The sequence below is a fragment of the Centroberyx affinis genome, unplaced genomic scaffold (genome assembly GCF_046629955.1).
Source record: "Centroberyx affinis isolate AG114_WGS23_722 - 3 ecotype Tasmania unplaced genomic scaffold, CSIRO-AGI_Caff_v1 ptg003732l_1, whole genome shotgun sequence".
NCBI lineage: Eukaryota > Metazoa > Chordata > Actinopteri > Beryciformes > Berycidae > Centroberyx > Centroberyx affinis.
This window is the reverse complement of record NW_027281611.1, coordinates 83,731-106,082: the sequence shown is the minus strand read 5'-3', so window position 1 is coordinate 106,082 and position 22,352 is coordinate 83,731. Positions and strand designations below refer to the sequence as shown.

Below are 22,352 nucleotides of genomic sequence, written 5' to 3'. Positions count from 1 at the left end.
AATCTTGTCCCAAGTCCCAAATCTAATCTACATTTAGACTTGGGACTTGACTTGAGACTTGTGCCTCAAGACTTGAGACTGACTTGGGACTCGATCAAAGTTGACTTGGTCACTCCTCTGCTGTATCATATTACCATTTGCTGCTGTATCAGCCCAGTTTCCCACAGGAATCAAAAAGTTTTCCTCTGGTCTCATTTGAAGTGTGACAGATGTCTTGGAGAAGTTTTGTAGTTTCACCACTTGGGGGCGCCGTCTCCTCTGCTTTTGGCTGAAGGGAAACAAACTCATTCCCATTCTTTCACTGAAACACAAGTCCTCCCTCCTCCTGAATGAACTCACACCGCTGTCGTCCAATCATCACACTTTATTTCATCGTTCAGCTCGTTCGTCCTGTCAGACTCTGGCAGTGGAAAAGTGAAGCTGCTTCTCAAGATTTAACAGAGCGTGTGACAGCGAGGGCCACGGTAAAAAATAATACACATAAAACACAAGGTTCAAAAAATAAATACATCCAATCTGACTTAAACATTGTGCTATGTATTCCCAATATATTTTCTAAAAGGTTTGAAGTTGAAACTCTGTGTCTCCACCGGTTCATGTGTTCAGCCTTCAGTTCAAACCAAGTTGAAAAACAAAATGGAGGCCGGTGCGAGCGCTACAGAGAGACGGCGAACACAACCGGCAGCTCGGACTCCTCTGACGCCACCGACAGGAAGCAGCTGCGGCCCGGTGTGGGAAAGACTGATTCATTTCAAATAAAACAATGAAATGATCAGCAGTCATTTTTTTTACTCTTAACTCCTGTCTGGATTTTTGGTTTGTGGTAAAACAGATTTCATGTTTCAGTTCATCAGGAGCTGATCAGGAGAAACCAAAGTCTCCAGAAAACTACAATCGCTAACACTTTACAATAAGGGTAAAGTTAGTTAAGGGTTAATTAATGCTTAATAAACATTAACTAATCCTTAATTAACAGTTAACTAATGTGTCTGGTAATCATTTACTAATGGTGTTCATGTTAACTAAGGTATTAATTTATACATTATGTAATAGTCATCTTTATAAACTATTAAATAATGTATAAATTAATACCTTAGTTAACATTAACACATTAGTAAATTACACATTAGTTAACTGTTAATTAAGCGTTAGTTAATGCTTATTAAGCATTAACTAACCCTTATTAAGAATTAACTAAGCATTAACTAACCCTTATTAAGCATCAACTAACCCTTATTAAGCATTAATTATGCATTAACTAACCCTTATTAAGCATTAACTAAGCATTAACTAACCCTTATTAAGCATTAACTAACCTTTAACTTAGTGAGCCTTATTGTAAAGTGTTACCCTACAATCATGGAGTCTGATGGATTCAAACCGGGTTGAACATGTGAACGCTGCCAAGCCCCCACACTGTTCACATGTGACCTGAACGCAGCATCGTGTTGCGTTCAGGTCACATGGGGAAAAGTGTAAGAACAGCAAGAGTCTCGTTGCTTCAACTTGGAAGCGTTCACCCTGTTTAACTGTCAGAACGGCCAAAACCCAAATCATTTTTGTTTATCAATTTAAAATCAACCATAAACCAAGTCGTTTTTTTCAAGCAGACTTGATTGTATTACTGTGAAAATATCCCATAATTTATATTTTTATTGTCTGTGGATATGGCTGCAGTGTTTCGACTCACTTCTGAAATTCGTGACGCCCGGTGGGAGAAACCAGAGCTGCAGATAAATCCCGTTCATCCCGCTGGGTCGCTTTTCCCCAGTCGGCAGCTCGTATTTACAGTAAACCTCGTATGACTTTGAACGCAGCGTAACTGCACCGTGGATTATTACCCAGCAGGCCGTCTGATGCTGAACCCTCGAGTTTGACCTTTAACCTTTTGGTGGCTCGGACCGGATATGTGAACCGGATCGGCACAGAGGAAGCTGCTCCTCGTGTTTTATTACTCTGATGAACGGCGCTCCGCTTTCATATTTCAGCTCTGTTTGGGTTTCGACGCTCGACAGCCGGACACTTTACTCTGAACAGCACCGTTACATAAAAGCCTCTAAAGTCAAACTGCTGTCTAAGTGGAGGGAAGTTCCTCCTCTAATGTCTCTAGGCGCTAAGCAGCAGCGGTTCTGGCACAAAAAGCAACGCTAAAATGGAAGCTAACGGAACAGCGGCCAAATCCAGACACACACTCGTTGATATGATATTTCATATTGAGCTTCTGAACACGTACGATTGCACATCGCTCACCTTTTGGCAGGAAACTCTTTGATACATTTCCGCAAAAAAAAAACCCAAAACAACAACAAAAAACCACATGAAAGAGTGTGTGTGTGTGTGTGTGTGTGTGTGTGTGTGTGTGTGTTGTTTGGGTGTGAACCCAGCAGACAGGACGAAGCTGTTTCTCTCTGCGAAGCTTTAGAAAAAGGCACAGTGGCAAAGCTCTTTAAAAATGTAAGAAAATACCTGTTCCATGTTAAAGCAATTTTTTTGACTCCAATCATTCAGACTACAACGAGACACAGATGAAAGATAGAAGAAGAAGACGACGAAGAAGAAGAAGAAGAAGAAGAAGTCTCCGTCTCCGTTTTCTTCGTTTGTCTGTAGACAGGAAGTTTGTACAGCAGTCATATTGTCCATGTGGGTCCATGTGGGTCCATGTGGGTCCGGGGGCCGGCGGCGTCCCGGACGGCGTTCACCCTCCAGCTGACCGGCGCCTCGCCTCGCTCCTGCACACACACACACACACACACACACACACACTCTGCATTACACACTGCAACTGCACATTATCTGGAGTGAAGGCTGTAAAAGTCTAGATCTGGGGCCAGCTGCATAAAGCTAGTTTAAGACTAGTCTAAGCCTTAGACTGGTCTTAGATTCTCAGGTTGGACTCGGCTAATTAAGACTGTCTGTTACTTCAATATTATGACTGACTTATTTTGAGGTAGGAATGTTAGCCACCTTCCCCCCGGCTAATCTTGAGTTAAGAACTTTGTTGTTATGGCAACGAGTCGGCCTAACTGTCAGAGTGGGAAGTTTGAATACTGAAGCTGTTTCATACAAGATGCCAAATCTTTGGTTTTTGGAAAGAGCCTGAAGAAGAGAGAGAGTCTTTAGAGACAGAAACAACACATTAGAGATCTACAACAACCAAGAAGTAGTAGGAACAGGTAAATATAAATGTGTAGTTGAAACAGGGTTCTCCAAGCATCTACCAGCAAAAAGCGGCTGAATCAGGTGCTTCTCAGCTTGAGGACGGCAAACTTCCAGAAAACAAAAGGGACTGGAGCTCACTGATAGATTCACAGCCTTTGATTGTGCAGACAGACGAACGTTTCGACACTGCTGTGTTCGACTCTGATGAAGACACAGCAGTGTCAAAATGTTAGTCTGTTTGCACAGTTAAAGGCTGTGAATCTATCAGTGTGCTCCAGTCCCTTTTGTTTTCTGGAAATATAAATGTCTATAGCAAGTTTGACTTAAAGTCACATTTAAGTCTAAGACCAGGTCTATCCTTATGCAACTGGCCCCAGATTAGATAAATCAGCCTCATGGGGGAATTGCAGCAGAGATTAAAGGATAACATCGGTGTCGTTTTATTTCTGTCCCGTCTCCATTAACGAAGAGTCTAACTCAGCGATGTTTTTCCAGTCTGAAGCTCCTGCTGTCTGTTCTGCTGCAGGTTAGGGCTGAACAATTAATCAAAATCGAAATCGCAATATGGCCTACTGCAATTTTCAAATCGCAGGAGGCACAATATTTGTTAAAGGTGAAATGTGTCAAAATACCATTTTAAAGTAAATATTGTGGTGCTGCAGAGATGTCCTGGCCTACACATCATATTCTACAGACTTAAGAAAACATCTTTGTTTGGTACAGATCCCCGCAAAAATCACACCATAATCATTTTAATACGTTTTTCAATGAAAATGAGAATAATGATGTAAAAATTATCATTCCCTCTGATATCGCAAATCATATCGCAATTGCAATATCAGTCAAAATAATCACAATTAGATGTTTTTTCAAAATCGTTCAGCCCTACTGCAGGTTGAACTCCCACTGTCCTCAGCAATACATTAAAAACAGTGAAGAGACAAACTGCTGCACTGACCAACATCATCCATCTTTTTAAAATGACATGGCTGTTGTCATTTCCCGTGTCTATAATACATTATAATCATACTTAAAACACATTATAATGCCATCATAATGCATTATAAGTATAGTTATAATCATGCATAGACAGTTATAATGTTTTATAACATTACTCATAATCTGTTATAAAGCTTTTTCATTTAAGTGGTAATGAAAAAGCTTTATAACAGATTGGAAGTAATGTGTTTATAATATTATAAAACATTATAACTGTATATGCATGATTATAACTATACTTATAATGCATTATGATGGTATTATAATGTGTTATAAGTATGATTATAATGTATTATAGACATTGGCTTCATAGAAAGTGTTACAGTGATTTGTTCTTAACAAGACTCTACAACTAATGGATGAGTTCAATGGGGCTGATTTGTGTTTCCGCACACACTTTTATTTAAAGTTCCATCTGTTTTTAATTGTATCTCTGTTTGTTTGTTTTTTTTTAGTTGTACCTGTTTATCTCTTGTATTACCTTTTATTCCTATTTTTTATAATTTTTTTTCGGCGCACACTTTAATGTAAAGTTCGATCTGTTTTTAATTGTATCTCTGTTTGTTTTTTGTGTTTTTAGTTGTACCTGTTTACATCATATATTACCTTTTATTCCTATTTTCTATTATATATATATTTTTTAAATTTATTTTTATTTGTCTATCATTCATTGTGGTAGTTTCACATCACTGCTTTTGGGTTTTATTGTATGTAAAGCACTTTGTAAACATTGTTTTTAGAAAAGTGCTATACAAATAAAGTTATTATTATTATCATTATTATCCTACTATAAAATGAGGAAAACTCTGTCCATCTGTCTGTCTGTCTGCATCCATTTTGCTCCTCAGTGGTTTGGCCGATCAATCTGAAACTGCACATGGGCACTGAGCATCGGCATAGGCAGGGACTGACAAAGCTGATTTTTCAATTTTCCCAAATTTACGTTGTTTATGCAAGTCTGCGTGGAGCTGTGGCGCGCGCATCCCCAGGTATGGACTAGTTATTATTATTATTATTATTTTCACTCTTTGCATCACTGCACGTGTTACGCTCTTCCGGTGTCTGTGGGAAACGAAACTTAAACAGAGTGGAAGTCTGTCTGGAGCAGCAATCTGTTCACTTTCAATTCTGCAGAACAGAATGACTTGACAGGATGGTGACTGATAACGTCATGTTAGAAAGAACCAGCAGAACACACAGCAGGAGCTTCTGACTGGAAACACATCGCCGGGTTTAGACTCTTCACAGGCATTAATGATGATAAGAGAATAATAACATTACTCTGGTGTTATCCTTTAAACAAGGAACAAGACAAATCATGCAGCGAGTCATCACAGCTGTCAGAGGGGCTGGAGGAAAAGAATACAGCAAATAATTCATAAGAAAGAATTAAAGATCTTCACTGACAGATTACAGAGTGCAACTTACTGTCATGTTCTTCTTCTAGACCAGTGGTTCTCAACCTGGGGGTCGGGACACCCCAGGAGGTCGCAAGATAATTTTGGGGGGTCATGAGATGATTTATGGGATAGGAAAAACATATTGTATCTACTACACAGATTTATTATCATGTCTATTTTTCTCATTTTTGCTTTTTTTTTTCTTGTGAAATACTGAATAGTTTTCAGCCTCTCTGTGTCCCTGTCCCGCCTGCAACTCGTGCAAAACGCTGCAGCCAGGCTGCTAACCAAAACCAACTGTAGATCCCACATTACACCAATCCCCGCATCCCTTCACTGGCTCCCCGTAAAGTATGGAATAGATTTCAAGATACTACTCATCACATACAAGGCTCTACATGGTCTCGCCCCTTCATACATTTCCGAACTTTTGCATCCGTATTCCACCTCTAAACCACTCAGATCATCCGACCAAGGTCTCTTATTTACACCCCGCTCCCTCCGCAAATCCAAGGGTGATTGCGCTTTTGCCGTTAGGGCCCCGTCCCTCTGGACCTGCCCCCCCCCCCTCTGTTAGATCAGCTGAATCTGTAAACGGCTTCAAAAAACTTCTCAAAACCCATCTTTACCGACTTGCCTTCCCTGTAAAGGGGCTGTAATTTATCTTTTTGTATATTGCTGTATATGTATGTTACTATGATATGATACAATATTTTTGTATTTCTGTATCCTGTGAAGCACTTTGTAACTTTGTTTTAAAAAGGTGCTATATAAATAAAATCTTACTTACTTACTTACTAAATGAAACAACCTGAAAAGGGAAAATCTGCAGCCTGCAGGCCGCGGGGATCACAAGCCAGAAAGGTTGAGAACCCCTGATCTAGACCACGAACCGACAGACCGACAGTCCAGCCAAACACTTCAGCAGCTCATGACACTGACCTGCTCCTCCTGTCAGGCTGAAGGAGTTTAACCAGAGAGCTGAGCTGCTGCAGTGGAGGCAGCTGGACTGTTGGACTGTTGGAGCTTCATGGTTGGAAACAGCTGCTGCAGACTTTACTGTTCTGTTTTCACCTGTCAGTCGGCACCATATTTCAAAAACGTACAGACTTTCGTGAAATCTGGTGGACAGATCGGCCTTGAGTCGAGGTTCAGCTGATTCGATTTTGGTGGTGATCTGGATTTGGGATTTCCACTATTAGATGATTATCGCTGTAGCCCAAATTATGAAACTAACAGCGATAAAGACTTGATTCCAAATCCTAAAGGAATGTTTGAGGGTCGAGAAATCAGTGTAACTTCAAACTGCAGTGCCAGGAGTGATGTGTTTGGGTGTGACAGCAGGTTGTAGGATTGTTCTTCCTGTCGGCCGGTGGAACAAACCGGTCAGTTCAGAACAAACGGCGCCTCGTACTCACAGGTGATGAGGCGCAGGCCGGTGCAGAGCAGCAGCAGCAGCAGGGCCGGGACGCCGGCGTGAGGCGCGGCGCCGTTTCCCTCGGTCTGCTGGTCGGACGCCTGCTGGTCAGACGCCTGCTGGTCCACCACCTTACACTTCAGCCTGGAGCCGGACACAAACAACAACAACAACAACATCAGTCCTGGAACAGCAGCTGGACCGGGTTATATCAGGGTATGTGCAGGAATCCTGAAGTTAAATTCAATACCTTTTAAGACCTTTTTTAAGACCTTTTCAATATATTTTAAGACCTCAACGCCACTTCGAGCTGTAACCGGTTACATTGACAACACACCTTTAACTTACATTTACTATACATTGATTTTGAGATCGCAAAACTAAACAGTCTTAGTTTGCGATGACTTCCATGGATCACTGGATCAATACAACAGAATTCAGATCGGCCGGGAGGGAACAAAGCTCAAGAGAATAAATTGAGCGACTAACCCAAAGGCAAGGTTTATTAAAAGTAATAACAGTAACACGCTCACACACACACACACACACACACACACACACACACACACACACACACACACACACGGTTATTAACAAAAATCTCTGTGGTCTTTGCTCTCTTTCCCATTCACTTTCCATAGTACTTTCCACTTAGTGACAGCCGACACAGAAGAATCCCAAATTGGCCTTAACTTCCGGGTTATGCATTACTGTTTCCGGTTGTCGTTTGTTGTAGTTTGTTGCGAGGAGCAAAATAAACAAATTCACGCAAACTTTTAGCACACAAACTCTTTGGACGAATAGGCTATTCACACTGAAAAAATAGCGACAAAATATAATACCTTTTAAGACTTTTTAATACTTTTTAAGGGCCTTAATTTTCGCTAAATTGATTTATTAATACTTTTTAAGACCCCGCGGACACCCTGTGTATTCTGGTTTTCATGGCAGTAAAACGCGAAATAACCTCCATGTTAAAAAAACTAGGTGGAATGTTTCTTTAGACGCGGACCGGCACTCACAGCTGCTTCTCCAGATACTGCTTGCTGGACTGGCAGGCTTTGGTCTGGCTCTGGGCGGCCTGCATCTGGCTCTCGGCCGCCGCGTTCAGGCTGAAGCACGACTGGGTCTGGTGGAACGCCTGAGTCATGTTCTGCTGCAGAACCTCGATGTGATCTGGATCAGAGGAGAACCAGAAACAGAACAGAGGAGAAGAAGAAGAAGAAGAAGAAGAAGCTTCAGGGTTCGGACTTCATGACTGGAGGAGGAGGAGGAGGAGGAGGAGGAGGAGGAGGAGGTGCAGCGATGTGACGATACAGGAAACCACACACACGCTCATCTTACACTTCTACACACACACACACACACACACACACACACACACGCATGCACATACCAACACACTTAAGGATTTGCACTAAGTATAACTTCCTGTGTATTTCTGAGAAATCAAAACACAAATCTGGTGAGGTTTCAAGGCTCCACTCTCTCAAACCATCTATTCTATTCTATTCTATTCTATTCTATTCTATGGATAAGTACTAGACTTATGCATAGAATAGAATAGAATAGAACAGAATAGAATAGAACAGCTGTGGCATTAGAGTCAGGACTCCACGGACAGTTGTCATGGATCTTCTATCGGTTTTGGTCAGAAATAGAGTGTGGTGGGATTTGAACTTATAAGGTAAGGTCCAGGCGGGGCGGGGCGGGGCTTATCTCGCCGCTCCTTGCCGTCATCTGAACTATTTTGGGAATCGCCTGGCATGCCGGCTGAGGAGTGTCACGTATGTTGGCTTGTCCCCCCCCCCCCCCCCCGGCTGCTGGGCTGCAGTGTGTTGGCTCAGTGTGTTGTTGTTGAGGAGAGTCACTTGTTCCAGCCCGGCGTGTTCCCATGCAGCGCTGATGGAGGAGCGGCCGGCCTGATGCTTATCGCGGCGGGCGGCTCCCTCTTCACACAATGCCATTTTCATATCGCCTTTATGCAGGAATTCATCATTTCCCCCCCCCCCCGACCGTTCCAGTTCAGGAAATCACCGTTAGCAAAGTGTTTCTCCTTAAGAGCTCTGCTTCCTATCCGCCGGGCCCTACCGCTTCGGCCTCAGCTCGTTTGTTATGATTTTATTCAAACTTTGACCATATTAAGTGTTGATTAGATGTGGAGATCGGTCCCTACACTGGAAATACCTCGCTCTCCCTCTCGGCTCTTAGCGTAGCGCTGTAATCCCTGGCACTTGGCCTTTACCAGCCTGCTCTCATTAAGGAAACCCCACATGCCAACTTTCTCTACTGCTGCTCACTCTGGATGGGAGCGTCAGCAAAATGCCTGAATTGTAATTGCTAAATGTTTCCAGGAGCCGCTGCATTATAATCATGTGTCAACTTTTGGAGAGCTGATAAACAAATAGCTTTTACAGCCATCAGCAGTCATCAGTCATCTCTCTCTCTCTCTCTCTCTCTCTCTCTCAGCAGAGAACCAGAACAGAGTGTCAAGTCATTTTTTTTTTTTTAAAAGCAGCAATAACCCACCAATCGCATGTATTTATTTACTCTGACTCAGAGGTCGCTATGGTTACAGGGGAAAATGCAGCTAAGAATACCGCGGCTGAGAAAGTCTCCTTTCATGGCAGGGAGTTCACCAGCGGCGGGCTCCGGAGCTCCGGCTGTGTGACGGACATTTTCCTACCTCGCTGCAGGGCGATGTGCGCGGTGAGGTTGGCCTCCGTCTGCCTGTGCAGCTCGACCTGCTGCTCCAGCACCGTGACGTTCCCCCACAGAACCACCTGAGGAACACACAGCGGACACACACAGCTTCAGCACACGAGAAACACGGAACCAGCAAGACTTTAGAACGGTGACTCTCAACCTTTTTCATATCAGGGACCCCTAATTTAGTCCACATTAGAGCCACGGACCCCGCATTTGATGAGATTTTGTCTCTCAGACCCAAATCTGAGAATATTTGTATTGTCAGATATGATTTTATCCAAAATACCAAGACTGTCTGTATTGTAGGTAGAGAGATAACAGAGAAACTATGATCAAAACATTCTTCTACATTCTCTAATTGTGTTATGAAATAATGCTGAAGTTTAACAATTCGTCAATTTGCTGGGGACCCCCTGGAACCCCCTCAAGGACCCCTGGTGGTCCCCGGACCCCACGTTGAGAACCACTGCTTTAGAATATCAGAGTCCGGACTGTCCTGCACCATGAGCGTCAGTCTGGACTGTCACCAGACTAATTCCTGGATATTTACTGGACTAGCAGATTAAAGTGGTTCTGATTCTGGTTCACATTTTTGACTTTAAGTTTAAAGGTAAGTTTAGGTGAGAACGATGACCTTTGACCTCTGGTGGCACCAAATAACGGCACAGAGAGTCTCAGTCCTCTAACAAGAGAACTGAGGTGCGGTTCATTAATCCAACCAGCTACAGGAAACCACCCCGAAACACAAGGGATTATGGGTAGAAGGAGACGGAAAGCCTAGCAGAACAAAATGAAGTCTGGACTGATGCTCATATTCAGCCATTTCTTCATGTGTTCTTAACTGGTATGAACACCACAGAAGAAGAGACAGACAAGTCCACCATGTTAGGTAAAGTTACAGGAACTGGAGTCGTCTCGTTCTCGGACCGCTGTGGCCGCTTCCTTCATCAGCAGAAGCTGTGATGTCACAGCGGTGCACGTTGCCATGGAGACTCGCTCTGATCGGCAGATAGATAAGGAGACCGTCGCCGTACTGAAGATGAATGAGCAGAGATAAAGCGACGTTTCCTGTTTTGAATGTAATAAAGTTTCCAAGCATAAAGATCATCTGGTTCCTGCTTCATCAGTCTCATATTCATTATGAACGGAGCAGCTGTGTGTTTACTTCAAATTCTCATCAACACCAACCGACATTTTTCTTTCATTTTGATGTTTACTGTAGAAGTCTAGAGATGTCTGTTTATGGTAAAACAGTTGCTTTATCATTTTTTCCAACAATCTTTTCAAGACCTTACCTATTGTGGTAACACTTTACAATAAGAGTACATTAATTAAGGGTTACTTAATGCTTAATAAGCATTAACTAACGCTTAATTAACAGTTAACTAATGTGTCTGGTAATCATTTACGAATGGTGTTCATGTTAACAAAGGTATTAATTTATACATTATTTAATAGTTTATAAAGATGACTATTAAATAATGTATAAATTAATACCTTAGTTAACATGAACACCATTAGTAAATGATTACCAGACACATTAGTTGACTGTTAATTAAGGTATGCATTAACTAACCCTTAATTAATGTACTCTTATTGTAAAGTGTTACCCATATGGTTTTATAACCTCTACTTTATCTTCATCATCACCCTCCTCTTCCTCTCAAACACCGTCCCTTCATGCTGACTTCTGTCCCGGGTTCAACGCTCACACATGTTTTCGGGAGCTGTGGCGCTAAGATTTTCATACTTTTTGTAATATTCTTATTATTCAAAGTCTGTTCTCTGTTCTACAAATTCCTGTTTCTTGCCCTGATCTTTGAGTTGTGATCTGGATAGTGAGGCTGCTGAACGGAGATATGACACCTCACGCTCAGAGAGATGAAGGAGGTTGATGATACACAGATTGTTTTTTTTCAGCTCTGCTCAGCTCAGACTGTTAAAGGGTTGAAGAAGCGGTCTGTGACGGGGAGGACGCCTGTCAGGATGCACTTCACCTGCAGAAGCTCCTCTGGGGCAGAAAAGCAGAAGTGTGCGTCACAAAACCTTTTCTGGATGTTTACAGACTTCCTGCACAGGCAGTGACATCAGTCCATTAAACCCCAACTTACAGTAAAGTCCCTGCAGCTGCCAGCATTTAAGACCGAAACATCCAGACCTGCTGATACACATCAACTACATTTCTGGGGACAAGTTGAGCATGGACTGATGACTGATTAGATATTAATTATTCAGTCAATATGATAAATTATTAGTGGTAAGGACTGACTATATATTATTTGGTCAGTGTGATAAATCATTAATCGCAGGTCACCCAAAGTATGAGCTCAGAGGAACTTTGGTCCTAATGCTGCATGATGGGATTTTTTTCAGATTTGACTTCCAGATACATTTCTGGTGATTTCTGTTTGATCTTTTCTCTTCATTTTAAAAGTAAAAACTAGCAAGTAACATGTGGACTTGTTTACCCTGAGCCAGTAATTCTCAAACTTTTCCATATCAAGGACCCCTAATTTAGTCCACATCGGGGCCACGGACCCCCATTTAATGACATTTTGTGTCTCAGACCCAAATCTGAGAATTTGTCCAGGACTCCATGACCGTCTGTATTGTAGGTAGAGAGATAACAGTGAAACTATGACCAAAACAGTCATTCTTCTACATTCTCTAATTGTTTTAACTTCTCGTCAACTAAATAATGGTGAAGTTTAACAATTCATCAATTTGCTGGGGACCCCCTGGAACCCCCTCAAGGACCCCTGGTGGTCGCCCGGCCCCCACGTTGAGGAACCACTGCCCTAAGCTATGGAGAGACCAAAGCCAGCTGACACTCATGAGCCACATGTGAATCCTTAACCTGCTCTTCCACTTTAAGGAAACCTCGGTCAAGCCGTGCCAAGCCATGCCAAGCCATGCCAGGCGCTGCCTCCCTGCTATCACATATTTGAGGCGGTGATTGAAAGCAGGCGAGCGCCGGCCGTCGACTCTGCGCTGAGAACGGCTTTTAAAAACATTCCTTTCATCCAACGCAGCTTTTAAACTTAGACCCATCCGCAGACGAGCGGCCAGGGAAAGTCCAAACAAACGTCTTCGCTCTGTTTTATTCTGAAGCCATTTAGGATTTCCCAGCTATACAAAACCCAACCAGACTTCCACTCAACACTTTAAACTTTACCTGCGTCTCCCCGGATGGTTTTAAACACTTGAAGTGAACAGGTTGTGATGTCTTTTTTTTTCCAGGAAGCGTGAGCCTGAGCTCCGCCCCCGGCTCTTCTGGACGGAGCGATCAGTTTGATCTGCCTGTATTTGCATGGCTGTCTGCTCTTTCTGACCGCTCTTATGTAAAACCCTCTGCTGTGATTCTTCCTGCTGACTGTCGCTGCTCAGCTGACATGTACAGAGGAAACCAAAGAGGCCGAGGCTGAGTGACGCCAGCCTGCCCCCCCCCTCCCTCCTACACTGTCTCCAATGTTGTTGCAATGCATAATTGTCTATCTTATTTGTTAATAACAGATTACTCTATTCATTTCTTGTATTTATCAGATATATCTCTCTTACAAAAACTCTGTTTATTTTGTATAAGAATGTATCTCTCAGTTTAGACAGACACGACTACTCTACCAGACATGCTATAGGAGGAAATTATATCGAAAGCAAGGACAAACACAATGAAACAAACGGTCATGTACCGAGCTATGCATGAATGGAATTTACTCCCTAGACATATCACAGGAAAACAGTAAAATTCGATTTACAATTTTAGTAAAACAGCATCTTTTGACAAGAGACGTTGAAAAGATGTAGAAACTAGTTTGGCTAAGTTTTGAATAAAATACAAATATGAGTTTGATTGTGTTGATGTGTCTTGTGGCTGGAGGGTCTGAGTCTGTGGACCGGGAAACTGGAGTGAAACAGACTAATTTCATGTATTCTGATTATTGAATTGTCAGGAGCTTGTCTTGTCTGTGTGTGTGCCCCAGTCTTTGTCCTGTCTATAAGGTAATGTTATGTGTTATGATGTAAGTGTAATAGCTGCATTGTCACTATGTAAAGTCTGTTTTGTGAACCCCAGGAAGAATAGCTGCTGCAACGCTGTAGCTAATGTGGATCTTAATAAACGAAACTAAGCCTCCTCCGCCTCCTCTGCCTCCTCCTACATGTTCATCCTGCAACTGGCATGGTTGTGCAAGTCCTAGTTCATAGCAGGGGGGAAGGAAAAGTTGAAAAGGTCATCGATCGCTGGCAGGACGGAGGGAAGCGAAGCTCCACCAAACAAACAACAACAGAAAACTTTTGGATCGTCGCAGGAGGAAAAGCCTCCGAGCGGCCGGAGAGAGAGAGACTCTGAAACCTGAGCTGATGTGTGTGTGTGTGTGTGTGTGTGTGTGTGTGAACAAAGCAAAGGAAACACTGTGTGCTTTTGAATGAAAGTTGGATGATCTGGATTATGATTTTGTTTATGGCTTTAAGTTTGAAAAGGGTTGAAAAGGGCAGCTGGTGAGCATGTAATAACCTGAAGGGTTAAAACAATGTTTGGGACTGTGCAGCCTGTGCCAAAAAAAGAAATGTTGTGAAATCACACAGATAAAAATGACCTTTGGTAATTCTGGTGCTTTCCTGTCCTGTCTGTTGTTGCAATAACTGTCAGAGGCCATAGAATACACAGATTATCTGTCTGGTTAAAAGTGATTTTGCTGTGTTATGATGTTAGGTGTCCGCTAACAAACGAGACGAATTCACTACTGATCAAGAAGCAATGAAACTCCTTCGTGAAGCAACAACTACAGCATTGTGTTTTCCCTGGCAGGACGTTTGTACCCAGTGACCCCAAAGGCTTTTACACTCCTTACAAGGGAAAACAGAGAAAAAAGGATGAGCAGAGAGAGAGAGAGAGAGAAGAGGGAGAGGGAGAGAGGAGCTAAAGCAGAGAGGAGAGACAGAAGTCAGGCAGGCAGAGAGAAAGAGAGGGAGAAGGGAGAGAGGATGGAGGAGTGGAGCAGAGGTGAAGGAAGGGAGGAGCAGGAGGAATGAGTCAGGACTAACCTCAAGGAGAAGGGAGGGAGGGAGGGGGGGAAGGAGGACAAGCCAAACAGTCACTTTTTCCTACCGACAATATTAAGGATATGAGTGGAGAAATGTTCTTTATAGAATGAGCACAAGTGACAAATCTGCAGCTTCCCTCCCTACACACACACTGACTGCTGCTCCATGAAAAACAACTACGACAAAAAAAAAATGCTGGTAGTCCAGAGAGAGAGAGAGAGGGGAGAGAGACTGGGGAGAGACTGGGGAGACGGAGAATATAAAAGGAATACTGCCCCTATTCATAAAGACTCACATTCACAAAGCTTTTCAGGAAAATTAATTTGCTGAATCTTATGAACGGTGAGGCTGACCAGAGGAGGAAAAAGCCCACAGTCACTCACGGTTTCCTGCCGGCACTCGTCCAGGGAGGCGTTGGCGGCGGCGAGGCGCAGCAGCAGCCCCTGGATCTGGTCCCGCTGCCGGCTCCGGGCCTCCCGCTCCTCGTGGACGATCTCCTCCAGGGCCGCCTTGTCCTTGGCCCACACCACCCGGGCCCCCTCCAGCTTCACCCTCGCCTCCTGCAGCTCGGCGCGGCACTGGCTGGCGCTCTTCATGTCCGGCGAGGTCGCCCACACCACGATGATGATGAGCGAGATGACGGACCAGAGCGCCAGCACCACGATGACGATGTTCCTCACCGTCTGCGGGGACTTGGAGCCCGTCATGGCCGCTGAGGAGGAGGAGGAGGAGGAGGAGGATGAAGAGGCAGCAAGGGAGGAGGAGGAGGTGGTGGTGGTGTTGTAGACGCTCGGTGTGGTGAGGATGATGAAGGTGGAGGTGAAGGCGGAGGTGGATCCGTCAGAGCAGGTGAAGCTGCAGCTGCTCTCGGTGAAGCTCAGGTTGAATGCAGGCAGGAGTGGAGTTTCCCCCAAACAGCTCCGACCTCAGATGGGCAGGAAACAGGGTGTGGCTCCCCGGCGGGTGACATTAGGACAGCAAACCTTAGCCACGCCCCCCTACCCACCCACCCCCCCCCTCCTCTTCCTCCTCCTCCTCCTTCTTCTTCTTCTCCATGTCGGTGTTATCGTGCCTGGAGAGGACAGAGTGATTAACAGGGAAATCACAACATCAGATGAATAAACACTAGTAACACACACACACACACACACACACACACACACGCACTTTACACTTAAATGAAAGTTAAAATTCCATCGCTCCTGTGTGATGCAGTGTTTCCCTGGTAGGGTGTGTGTGTGTGTGTGTGTGTGTGTGTGTGTGCGGGAACTGTGGGTTTCTGTTTCTGTTTGTCAGCCTTGGAAAGACGAACCTGGCTGAACTCCCAGAGAGAGAGAGAGAGAGAGAGAGAGAGAGAGAGAGAGGGAGAGAGAGAGGAGAGAGAGAGAGAGAGAGAGGACAGAGAGAGAGAGAGAGGGGGGGGGGTGAGAGAGGGAGAGGGAGAGGTGGAAAAAGAGAGCGAAAGTATGTAGATGCTTTGGCAACACTGTTCCTAACATTCACTGCAATAAATGAAACTCAGAGAGAGAGAGAGACACAATAATAGAAACACTGAGAAACTGAGAGACAGGAAGAGAGAGTGAGACAGGTGCAGAGAGAGAGAGAGAGAGAGAGAGAGAGAGAGAGAGAGACAGGAAGAGAGAGAGAGCGACAGGAAGAGAAAGAGAGAGGCAGAGAGAGAGACAGGCAGAAGAGAGACAGGCAGGCAGAGAGACAGGCAGGCAGAGAGAGAGACAGGTAGAGAGACAGACAGAGAGACAGGCAGGTAGAGAGAGAGAGACAGAGAGACAGGCAGGCAGAGAGAGAGACAGGTAGAGAGACAGACAGAGAGACAGGCAGGTAGAGAGAGAGAGACAGAGAGACAGGCAGGCAGAGAGACAGACAGGTAGAGAGACAGACAGAGAGACAGACGGTAGAGAGAGAGAGACAGACAGGTAGAGAGACAGACAGACAGGTAGAGAGACAGACAGAGAGACAGACGGTAGAGAGAGAGACAGACAGGTAGAGAGACAGACAGAGAGACAGATGGTAGAGAGAGAGACAGACAGGTAGAGAGACAAACAGAGAGACAGGCAGGCAGAGAGACAGACAGATAGAGACAGACAGAGACAGACGGTAAAGGGAGAGACAGACAGGTAGAGAGACAAACGGAGAGACATGCAGGCAGAGAGACAGACAGGTAGAGAGACAGGCAGAAACACCCCCTACAACACCCCCTGAAAGACCACGCCCCTTCCACCACCCTGACAGACCACGCCCCCTCCACCACCTGACAGACCACGCCCCCTCCACCCCCCCCTGACAGACCACGCCCACTCCACCACCTGACAGACCACGCCCCCTCCACCACCTGACAGACCACGCCCCCTCCACCCCCCTGACAGACCACGCCCACTCTACCACACACACACACACACACACACACACACACACACCCCTGACAGACCACGCCCACTCTACCGCCCCCCTGACAGACCACGCCCCCTCCACCATCCTGACAGACCACGCCCACTCTACCACCCCCTGACAGACCACGCCCACTCTACCACACCTCACAGACCACGCCCCCTCCACCATCCTGACAGACCACGCCCACTCTACCAAACCCCCCCCCCCCCCCCCCCCCCCCGACAGACCACGCCCACTCTACCACCACCACCCACCCCCCACCCCCACCCCTGACAGACCACGCCCCCTTCACCACCACCCTGACAGACACGCCCCCTCCACCACCCTGACAGACCACGCCCCCTCCATCACCCTGACAGACCACGCCCCATCCACCACCCTGACAGACCACGCCCCATCCACCACCCTGACAGACCACGCCCCCTCCACCATCCTGACAGACCGCGCCCCCTCCACCATCCTGACAGACCGCGCCCCCTCCACCATCCTGACAGACCACGCCCCCTCCATCACCCTGACAGACCACGCCCCCTCCGTCACCCCTGACAGACCACGCCCCCTCCACCATCCTGACAGACCGCGCCCCCTCCACCATCCTGACAGACCACGCCCCCTCCATCACCCCTGACAGACCACGCCCCCTCCACCACCCTGCCAAACCAACCCCCCCTCCATCACCCCTGACAGACCACGAATAGCTGACATTTTGGAGATGATGTTCACCTGACAGTGGTGTTTTGTCAGTAACAGATGTTAGGCGGGGTCAGGAATCTGCCTCCAGGCGCTCATCAACACTGAACTGATCCAAGAAACTGGATCCCCCACACACACACACACACACACACACACACACACACACACACACACACACACACACACCCCACCTTTGGTTTCTTCACATCTGTTTGACAGAACTGAGACTCAGCAACCGAAGAAGAGAGAAATCTGACAAGAGATTTGACTCATTGGTTGATTTTGGGTTAACTTTTTCCTTGAAGGCAGCAGCCAGTTGACCTCTGACCCTACATCCTTCCTCCTCTGACATGAACTAGTGTGTGAATAGGAGGCTGTTTGTCACACACCCACACACATATATATACACACACACACACACACACACACACACCCCGACCCTGAACACACACAGTGCAGCCACGGTGGAGTTGGAAAACCCCTCGGCTAACTGGCTACTACAAGTAATTTACATTTCAGTAGCTGATCTCTTGCTGCGTTCATGTGCTGATAGGAAAATACGACATCCGGGACTTCCAAGTCGGCTGCTAAACAGCTATGCTGCTATTCTGTCAGAAAATCAAACCTGGAAGACAAACAAACATGGTCGTCCTGCAGCTTAACGGACATCATTTAAACAAATGTTAGTTATGATGGTTAGTCTGGTTAAATGAAAGCCTGTCATAAAGATTCATAAAGTGTTTTCTTACTGTTGACCAACACTAAACCGGATTTTTCCACTATGTTGAGAAAGTTAAAGGTTGTCATTGCATCATAACTTGGGTAGGTATATTTTCTCAGACTTTCCGACTTCAGTATCCGAGTTAGAGTGGCGTTCATGTGAAATTTCCAAGTAGGAAATTATTTTTTCTGATATATCTGATGGCACATGAACGCAGCAGTTTGTCTCCCAGTTGTAACCTGGTTCCTGGTTCCTCTTCTAGGTCAGAGGCAACACTCAACACACAGTAGTTTACTGCCACAGTAACCACAGCTGCCAAAAAATGTTCTTAGTGCGGTCAGGACAGCACATGCACCGTCATAAATCTACAGCGCCATAAGACAGGCGGCAACATTCACCAGCTACCTACTCTAGTTTCAGTGTGAGTGAGTGTAGGCAAATAATTGGGGTTATCAAGCGGGCTCCCTCCTTCACTGATGTTTCGTTGAATTAGGCCCATGACTACGGTGGCCCTGAGGGTCAAAACACAACAACATTTCAGAAAACACAACACTTCAGAAAACACAACGCAAGGACACTGCTGGGAGTAGTACACAATAGAAACAGGAAATTACATTGAACTGTCACCAGGGACTTGGGTTCTGTCCAATCACAAACAAGAAGTGTTGTCCCATCTTTTCCGTAATCTGAAATGTTGTTGTGTTTTCTGAAATGTCGTTGTGTTTTGTGAAATGTTGTTTTGTGAAATGTCGTTGTGTTTTGTGAAATGTTGTTTTGTGAAATGTCGTTGTGTTTTGTGAAATGTTGTGTTTTGTGAAATGTTGTTTTGTGAAATGTCGTTGTGTTTTGTGAAATGTTGTTTTGTGAAATGTCGTTGTGTTTTGTGACATGTCGTTTTGTGAAACGTTGTGTTTTGTGACATGTCGTTTTGTGAAACGTTGTGTTTTGTGAAATGTTCTTGTGTTTTGTGAAATGTCGTGTTTTGTGAAATGTTCTTGTGTTTCGTGAAATGTCGTTGTTTTTTGTGAAATGTTCTTGTGTTTTGTGAAATGTTGTTGTGTTTTGTGAAATGTCGTTGTGTTTTGACCCTCAGGGCCACCGTAGCCGACACCTCAAGAAGGCTCAACAGTGTATTCCACCATCCCAGAAACACTCCCCTCTCTGCCCAGACTCAGCAGACCCAAGTCCACTACACTGCTGCTGCTGCCACCTGCACTTTGCTCTCAACAACACTATTTTACATCACACACTACCATTTCTATTCAGGACATTAAGTTACGAGCTACATCTAAACCCCACCAAGTCACACTATGAAGTTTATATCCTACACTGCCCAAGCAGAGAGCAGATACCGACCAACTCAGCAGTCTGCATATTCACATTGCAAAATCACTTGAAATCTGCTGCAAACTTCACCGCTTTTAAGAGAGTTACCAAATCATGGTTAATTCAGCAACAAACTTGTGCTCATGTCTAGAGTCTTTGCAGTTATGTTACTACTAAATGTGTGTTTTATGGTATCTTGTACTGAGTTTACCTTTTTTCTTTCCTCCTTCCTTTCTTTCCTTTTTTTTTTTTACCTTGTGCTCTATTGTATCTTACTGTACTCGGCTTACATTCTTTTTACCTTACTGTTTTAATCTCTTATTCTCACAAAAGCCCTTCTAGGGACGGGTGTTGCAAATTAGCATATATAAACACTATAAACACTATGATACTTGCATCGGATAGCTGTTCTCAGTTTGTCTATGTATATTGTATCTGTCCCTATCAAATAAACCATAAATAAATAAATAAATTGTATCTGCTTAGGCTAATATTCAGGAGTGACTGGAACACAAACTAACTGACTGACTGACTGACTGACCAGGTTAAGTAGTGGTAACTACAAAGGAGGGTAAACTCTGAAATCTTCAGGCAGCCATATCATCATATGGAAAAATACGGACAAAAATCAAACAAAAAAAAGTTGTTTTCATAAAGCATTCATGTGTTCTTGACCCTGTCCTCAGATATCTTACATCAGTTTGAATCCCCATCCTGCCTGTATGAGACAGAGCGAGTCTGCCCTCTAGTGGTGAGAGCAGAGAGATGAACCCTGCACAGCCCACCTAACTACCACTAGTTCAAATTCAGTTAGAGATACATTATGAGATTAATATGAAAACATTCACAGTTAGTTCCCCCTTTATTTTAAACATTAAAATGTAGACTTCCTGTTAGATTAAGAGAAGGCGTCAGAGCCTGGTGTCAACAGTAAAGGATTTATTTCTGTAATGGAGACACTGCTGTGTCCTGTCCTCTCCTCTCTGTGGACTTCTGTTCTTATTTGTCTGGTGTGTTTTTTATCTCCTCACATTTAGACTTCTGTAGCTCTCTTTATTCTGCCATCTATCAAAAGTATTTAACTACAAACAGACCAAACTCTGTCATCTCTTCACTGTTTTGAATGTCAGAATTGATGTATTTTTTATTTTATTTTATTGGAAAAAAAAAACAAAACAAAAAAACAACCTCTTAGATAAATAAAGTTTAGACACATAGACAGCCTATTAATACTACTACTATTACTATTACTACTGTACTACTTATTACCTATTATTGGCTGTTAGCTTTCACCTGTTAGCTAGTTTTCACCTGTTGGCTGTTAACTTTCACTTGTTAGCTGTTAACTCACCTGTTAGCTGTTAACTCACCTGTTAGCTGTTCGCACCTGTTAGCTATTGGCTGTTAACTTTCACCTGTTAACTGTTATCACCTGTTGGCTGTTAGCTTCCACCTGTTATCTGTTAACTCGCCTGTTAGCTGTTAACTCACCGGTTAGCTGTTAACTTTCGCCTGTTATCTGTTAACTTTCACCTGTTAGCTGTTAACTTTCACCTGTTTTCTGTTAACTCACCTGTTAGCTGTTAACTTTCACCTGTTAGCTGTTAACTTTCTCCTGTTAGCTGTTAACTCACCTGTTAGCTATTGGCTGTTAACTTTCACCTGTTAACTCACCTGTTGGCTGTTAGCTTCCACTTGTTATCTGTTAACTCACCTGTTAGCTGTTAACTTTCACCTGTTAGCTGTTAACTCGCCTGTTAGCTGTTAACTTTCACCTGTTAACTTTCACCTGTTGGCTGTTAACTTTCTCCTGTTAGCTGTTAATTCACCTGTTCGCTGTTAACGTTCACCTGTTAGCTGTTAACTCACCTGTTAGCTGTTAACTTTCACCTGTTAGCTGTTAACTCACCTGTTAGCTGTTAACTTTCACCTGTTAACTGTTATCACCTGTTGGCTGTTAGCTTCCACCTGTTATCTGTTAACTCGCCTGTTAGCTGTTAACTCACCTGTTAGTTGTTAACTTTCGCCTGTTATCTGTTAACTTTCACCTGTTAGCTGTTAACTTTCACCTGTTTTCTGTTAACTCACCTGTTAGCGGTTAACTCACCTGTTAGCTATTGGCTGTTAACTTTCACCTGTTAACTCACCTGTTGGCTGTTAGCTTCCACTTGTTATCTGTTAATTCACCTGTTAGCTGTTAACTTTCACCTGTTAGCTGTTAACTCGCCTGTTAGCTGTTAACTTTCACCTGTTAACTCACCTGTTAGCTGTTAACTTTCTCCTGTTAGCTGTTAACTCACCTGTTGGCTGTTAACTTTCACCTGCTAGCTGTTAACTCACCTGTTCGCTGTTAACTTTCACCTGCTAGCTGTTAACTCACCTGTTAGCTGTTAACTTTCACCTGTTTTCTGTTAACTTTCACCTGTTTTCTGTTAACTTTCACCTGTTAACTGTTATCACCTGTTGGCTGTTAGCT

General features: G+C 44.3%; 1 protein-coding gene across 1 annotated transcript; it reads right to left on the bottom strand.

Annotated features, from left to right (window-relative positions):
- Positions 1-1,135: 1,135 nt before the first annotated feature.
- On the bottom strand, positions 1,136-15,660 carry LOC139662203 (centriolin). The gene is made up of 5 exons (XM_071540838.1): positions 15,111-15,660; positions 9,662-9,758; positions 7,998-8,151; positions 6,977-7,119; positions 1,136-2,729 (listed from the first exon to the last, which is right to left on the bottom strand). Coding segments are annotated over exons 1-5 (720 nt in total). The 5' UTR covers positions 15,435-15,660; the 3' UTR covers positions 1,136-2,727.
- Between the last annotated feature and the right edge of the window lie 6,692 nt (positions 15,661-22,352).